Source organism: Candida margitis (genome assembly GCF_024628925.1).
Source record: "Candida margitis strain CBS 14175 chromosome Unknown scaffold124, whole genome shotgun sequence".
NCBI classification, from domain to species: Eukaryota; Fungi; Ascomycota; class Pichiomycetes; order Serinales; family Debaryomycetaceae; genus Lodderomyces; species Lodderomyces margitis.
In genome coordinates this window covers 838-7,750 of record NW_026261793.1, presented here as the reverse complement: position 1 = coordinate 7,750, position 6,913 = coordinate 838, and the positions used below count along the sequence as shown (strand labels likewise).

The 6,913-nt window shown below is 38.2% G+C and overlaps 2 protein-coding genes and 1 pseudogene across 3 annotated transcripts; 1 reads left to right on the top strand and 2 right to left on the bottom strand. All coding sequences in view use genetic code 12, as the record gives it.

The window, feature by feature from the left end:
• Positions 1-958: 958 nt before the first annotated feature.
• Positions 959-2,217, bottom strand: CANMA_001939 (uncharacterized protein; the record flags this gene model as incomplete). The annotated part of the gene is made up of 2 exons (XM_051813953.1): positions 959-1,549; positions 1,615-2,217. 2 exons carry the CDS (start codon positions 2,215-2,217, stop codon positions 959-961), a joined length of 1,194 nt encoding a protein of 397 aa, XP_051672453.1.
• Positions 2,218-3,387: 1,170 nt separating this feature from the next.
• Positions 3,388-4,725, top strand: CANMA_001938 (annotated as a pseudogene). Its single transcript has one exon. A coding segment is annotated over exon 1 (1,338 nt).
• A 185-nt stretch (positions 4,726-4,910) lies between these two features.
• On the bottom strand, positions 4,911-6,686 carry ILV3 (dihydroxy-acid dehydratase; the record flags this gene model as incomplete). Its single annotated transcript, XM_051813951.1, has 1 exon — positions 4,911-6,686. The coding sequence occupies one exon, from the start codon at positions 6,684-6,686 to the stop codon at positions 4,911-4,913; it is 1,776 nt and encodes a 591-aa protein (XP_051672452.1).
• Between the last annotated feature and the right edge of the window lie 227 nt (positions 6,687-6,913).

The following is a 6,913-nucleotide window of genomic DNA, read 5'->3' as shown; positions in this document are numbered from 1 at the left end:
GGTCATCCTAATCACTTGTGGAAACCTTGACACCTTTATTGTTTCAGAATTCCGCTTGCGCTTGTTGTTTTGAGCCAGGTGTCATACTAGAACTCAATTTCTGGTAGGTCAACAATAGGCCACGTGTATGGATACAAGGCGGAAGACTATGCAGAAATTGCATTCAAGTGAGGGAAATTTCCCAACTGGGATACTTTCCAATGTTTTCTATTTTTAGCTTCCACTTCCAATTTTTTGAAGAAAAAAATAGGGGAAATGTACAGACGTCTATTGTACTGGATGAAAGCTGCATCCCCATATAGTTAGTACAGTATTTTCAGAATGAATATCACTTCTGTCTAATAGAAATGTCGCACTCCAACTGAAGTAAATTCGGATTCACAAAATAAATATCGCATGTACAGGAGTAAAAATGTCGCACAATATAAAAGAAATATTCGCATCAGTAAAGGATGATTATCGTCGCAGACAGTATCAAAATATCGCACCAACCGCACAGATAGTTGTAGATGTCAGAATTGTTTTTGTAAGCGCGATATTTTTCTGATCCCTATTGCGAAATTGAAATTTTGTACTTGTGACTTTTTTATATTTGCTACCCAGATATACAGTCTTTTTATTTTTTATTCATATTAGTGCGACATAATTGTTCATACCAAAGTGACATTTATTATTCAAACCAACACAGCATATTTTTTCATACCAGTGCGACATATTTTTTTGCACCGCCTACTCACCCAAAGTAATTTCCATACCTCTAACCCAATTGAAGAACCGGATCCTGTTGAATTAGGGCAATCATTTTAAGAGTATGGAATCATATCAAATCAGAATTTTTTTTGTCTGAGCTTAGTCCTTTTCTACTCGCCTCTCTTGGGGGCTTTTGCTGTCATCTTCACAAGCCAAAAGCTGACTCCTTCCCATTCCCAAGGGCCCATAGTTTAGAAAGATCTCTTCTCTAAACAGTATTGCAAATGGTCATTTGCATCTTTGCTGTTGCTTCTCTTACCCTTGGAGTTAATTGTTCTTTTCTAGATAAGTTTGACCGCTTAACTTTAGCCTTACATACTGACCAAAACTCTTCAATTGCATTCAATGAAGGTGAGTAAGCTGGCAAAAATACTAGTTCCATTCCACTCAGTGCCACCAATAACTTGAGGTCACGACGTTTATGGATGGCTGCGTTGCCAAGTATCAAATACTTGATCTCTTGAAGTGTCTTGTTTGTTTCAATTTCTCTAAGCACAGACTTGACAAATGAGTAGAAATGATCAGCTGTGGTACCAACTCTTGTCTTCTTTTCCGAAACTGTGGTGGAATCGATTTTTCTCTTCTTGTTAGGACTAGTCTCGACTGGGAGTCGCACCTTCAAGTCAATACATCCTTTGGAAGAGATAGCACCCAAGAATGATACATTGAGACCTCTGGTGACTGGGACTTTAAGTGCAACCTTTTCACCTACTTTTGACCACCCGTATTCCCGTCTCATACTGATATTGAATCCAGCCTCGTCGATGAAAAGACAGTTCTTTTCAAGGTCAATTTTATCCTTATTCTCAAGTGCCCACTCGAATCTCTGTTGTTTTAATTCTGGCAGATCCTAAACTTGCATACCTTGATAAGAAAGTTATAAATAGTAGAAATACTTGCCTTCACACCTTCAAATGTACTCCTTAGTTTATCCAACAAGAAGTCCAAGGTAACAGTAGGGTCAGAAAGAACCAAATCCTTCAAAAAGAGTTTGTGCTCTTGGGTGAGAAGAGGTTTACGGCCACGCTTTTTAGGTTCGTCATGAATACCATTAGCTTCGTTAGCAATAAGGCGATTCCAATTTCTTTTCCAAATATAAGCTGTTTGTAAACTGATATTAAGTGCTTGTGCAGCTCTGTATGCAGAAGACCCTTGCTCGATAACTAGTTGCCAGAATCTTTGCTTCTGAGCTTCAGAGTAGTATCTGTATGGACCTCTTTTAAATTTATAGGTTTCATCCTGTTCAGAGCTAACGTCTACATCTACATCATCACACTCCATGTTGGAATGTAAATTGTCAGCTTCAATTTTAGTTGGAGGGACTGCTTCATTGTAATCACTGTAACAAAAACAGGACTCTAATGGAGCTGTCTGGAAGTCCAAATCCACGAGGTCTGGATCCAAAGGAAAAGAATTACCTAGTCCATCTATATACTTGTCAGTATATAATTTCAGTTCAAAGTTCATTTCTTTTATTGTTCCTATTTAATTTGTCTGTTATTATTGCAACAAAGTCACATAGGAGCGAAAAAAAAAAATTATGACCTAATGTCGTGTTTTTTGTCGTGACTTATTGGCGACACGATACTAATGGGGCTGTATCTGGATTCTCCATTCAGTCTGTATGTAGATTCTAAGTCTATATCTATATCTTAATCTAAAAGCACTAGCTTGGAGTATTTACAGTGGCTACACTACAAGTAAGGCTTGAAATTTTATGTCGTCTTAGTATGAAAAATTATGTCACGCTAGTTTGAAAAATTCAGTCATTTTAGTATGAAAAATAAATGTCGCGTTGGTATGAATAAAAAATAAAAACACTGTATACAAACAGTGTAACCAAATTTTACCACGTAGTTATAGTTTATGAATATATATACTCATACTCAACGTCCTAAAGTTATTAGCTTATATTTAGTTCCTCTTACCAAATTACTTACGTTCTGAATCAATTTGTTCTAATGACAGCCTGATCTAATTTCAATTTTTGCAACAACTTTGCTTCCAAAAACAAAAATAAGAACCAAGTTTCACACTTTTCAACCCAGATCACAACTCAGTGGCCAATGCGGGATGACATAGAACCCAACTTGAAAAGGAATTAGCTAGCCCAATCACAAATTCATTGGTTCTCAAATGATATTACTCTATTGGTTCAATCTATCTTGCTGCTGGCAAGTATCAACATTTGCCTCCTTGCAAGTACTCATCCTTTGATAACAACACAAGACTCAAAATTTAGACCTGATGTAAACAGCTACCATCAAAGAGCCACTCTGATACAGATACTCACAACTACCGCTAAAGTGCTACCATTATGAAGTCTTAAGAATACCAAGAATTAGGCGCCCCTAGCTATCCCAAAAATTAATGAAAAGTTACTAGTACAACCATTAGCAATCCCCAACAGAATACAACTCTTTGTCCATCCCATCACCTCCTTTAGGTCTCTCCTTCAACTTCACCACCGCCATTCGCGTATGCGCTACCAATCCAAAGACTGCATACGGTGTTCGATTTTTTTTTTCTTCTTCATGTCAACAAATAAACCAGATCACAACCATTCATCTACCCCCAACCCCTATCAGAACCCATCAACCACTTACCCATATATCCCCCACCCCCATAGCTCCTATAATGGCTTCACAGATACACTTTCTAGATGTCAAAGGCAAACCGTTACTATCCCGTGACTACAAAGGAGACATTCCCTCCACCACAATTGAAAAGTTTCCCCTTTTATTATTAGAGTTGGAAAACACCATTGATGATGGAGAATACAAACCGTTTATAAACCACCAGGGGATCAACTACATCTTTATCAACCACAACAACTTGTACATTTGTGCATTGACGAGGAAAAATGAAAACATAATGACCATGGTCATTTTCCTATCGAAATTGGTTGAAGTATTGACGCAATATTTCAAATCCTTGGAAGAAGAAAGTATAAGAGATAATTTCGTTATAATATATGAGTTACTTGATGAAATGATGGATTTCGGGATCCCACAAACTACCGATACCAAGATCTTGAAAGAATACATTACTCAAGACTATTACTCATTGATCAAAGCTACGCCCACCCATTTAGTGGCTCCACCCAATGCTGTGACCAACGCAGTGAGTTGGAGAAAAGACGGCATCAGTTATAAGAAAAATGAAGCATTTTTGGATGTGGTTGAAAGTATCAACATGTTGATTTCCCCACAAGGTAAAGTATTGAATAGTGAAATTCTTGGTGAGATTAAAATCAAGAGTCATTTAAGTGGAATGCCCGATTTACGATTAGGATTAAACGATAAAGGCTTATTTACGGGTAACGATGACAGCAGTTCGTCCTCCAACACCAACTCCTCCGCCACCCAAAAGAATGTTGAGATGGAAGATATCAAATTCCATCAATGTGTTCGTTTATCAAAATTTGAAAATGAGAAAATCATTACATTTATCCCTCCCGATGGTGAATTCACTCTAATGTCATACCGGTTATCATCAGCGCAATTCCTAACTAAACCATTAATGTTGGTCAATTGTAAATCGAAAATTCACAAACACTCAAGAATCGAAATCAATTGTACAATTAAAGCTCAAATCAAAAAGAAGTCAACGGCAAACAACGTCGAGGTAATTATCCCCATCCCTGATGATGCCGATACGCCTAAAACCGAAACAGAATACGGTTCAGTGAAATGGATCCCGGAAAAATCATGTCTTGTTTGGAAATTGAAAACTTTCCCTGGAGGTAAACAATTTGCCATGAGGGCTGAATTGGGATTACCGGCAGTTAATGATTCGGAAACTATATTGAGTAAAAAACCAATCAAGGTTAATTTTTCCATTCCTTATTTCACCACTAGTGGGATACAAGTGAGATACTTAAGAATTAATGAGCCGAAATTGCAATACCAATCATACCCATGGGTTAGATATATTACAAAATCGGGAGAAGATTATATAGTAAGGACAAAATAGGTAATAGCCAAAATCGGCAGTACTAGCATTTCAAAACTTTATTCTTTAAAAAATTAATCCATTCTTGGATATAAAAGTATATACTTTGGAATTAAACAATGTCTTTCATATAGACAATAAATATACATGGTTTTTGATGCACCACCACCTTTTCTTCGTTTCTTTTCTTTTTTTTTTTTCGTTTTTTAAATATCAGTAACGCATCCCTTTGAAGCATCACTGACTAGTTTAGCATACTTGAACAAAGTTCCTCTCTTGTACTTTGGTTCAGGCGGAGTCCATTTCTCTCTTCTCTTGGCCAACTCCTCCTCAGAAACCAACAAATCAATAATATTATTCTCAGCGTCAATAACAATCTCATCGCCATCTTCAACAAGACCAATTGGTCCACCTTCAGCAGCTTCAGGGACAACATGACCGATCAAGAACCCATGAGATCCACCAGAAAATCTACCATCAGTGATCAAAGCAACATCTTGACCTAATCCGTAACCCATCAACGCACTCGATGGCTTCAACATCTCTGGCATTCCCGGTCCACCTTTTGGTCCCTCGTATCTAATAACACAAACAGTCTTTTCTCCCTTTTTGATTTCGCCTGCTTCTAAAGCAGTAATAAATGCATGTTCTTCATTGAAAACTCTGGCCTTACCTTTAAAGTAGGTTCCTTCTTTACCGGTGATTTTAGCAACAGCCGATCCTGGAGCCAAAGTACCCTTTAAGATTTGTAAATGGCCACTTGGTTTCAATGGGTTTGAAACGGGGTGAATAATATCTTGTCCTTCTGGTAATCCAGGCAAATCAGCCAAGTTTTCAGCAATAGTCTTACCAGTAACAGTCAACTGTGATCCATCAAGCAATCCTTCTTGCAACAAGTACTTCATAACCGCTGGTGTACCTCCTTTAGCTTGTAAGTCAGCCATGACGTACTTACCCGATGGTTTGAAATCGGCAAGCAATGGAGTCGAGTCGCTAATTCTTTGGAAGTCGTCAACAGTAAGTTCAATATCAAATGAAGAGGCAATTGCAATCAAATGCAAAACGGCGTTAGTCGATCCACCAGTGACGATGATATAAGTAATGGCATTCTCGAACGATTTCTTGGTAATAATATCCCTTGGTTTCAAATCTTTATTTAACAAGTTCTTTAAAGCATACCCAACTGTGGCACATTCTTCAGCTTTTTCCTTTGAAACAGCAGGCGATGATGACGAATAAGGTAACGTCAATCCCATTACTTCAGCTGCTGAAGCCATGGTGTTTGCTGTGTACATACCACCACAAGCACCTGGTCCAGGACATGCATGCTGAACAATATCTTGTTTCTCTTCCAAGGTAATTTGCTTAGACAAGTACTGCCCATAACTTTGGAAAGCACTAATAATATCAATCTTGTCGGCAATTGCTGGATTACTCTTACTGCCCCCGCATGTTGGAGATCCTGGTAAAATGGTACCACCATAAACCATAATTGCTGGTCTATTATGTCTGGCCATTGCCATCAATACTCCCGGCATGTTTTTATCACAACTTGGAATAGCAATATTTCCATCATATAATTGAGCCATAGTCATAGTTTCAAAAGAGTCAGCGATAATCTCTCTCGATTGCAAGGAGTACTTCATACCTTCAGTACCGTTGGTGATACCATCAGAAACACCAATTGAATTAAATTGCATAGCTTTCAACCCCGCTTTATTTACCGAATCAGCACATGCGTTATTCAAATCCATCAAGTGCATATTACATGGGTTACCTGACCACCAAACAGACCCAACTCCAATCTGAGCCTTATTGAAATCGTCATCACTGAACCCAGTGGCATAAAGCATCGCTTGAGATGCACCTTGAGATGGATCACCAGTGACAATGGACGAATACTTGTTTAATTTCTTTTCGCATCGAGTAGCACTAGACGAGAGGCTTCGTATACACCTCTGTGAGGAACACCTAAAACTCATTGCGTAGTGTTGTATGTATGTATGAGTCAGAAAGCAAGTGAAAAAAAAAAAAGCCAAAGATCTGAAGAAAATTGATTTTCTTTTAACTTTAGCGCCGGTCCAGATAAAACCTGCACAGAAACCCTTTTGAGCGATTCAGGCCCTCTTTTGTGCGAACCAATAAACGTTGAAAAATTAGTCATACAAGAGAAGATGAAGGAGAGTTGTAGCACACACTGAGAGTGCAG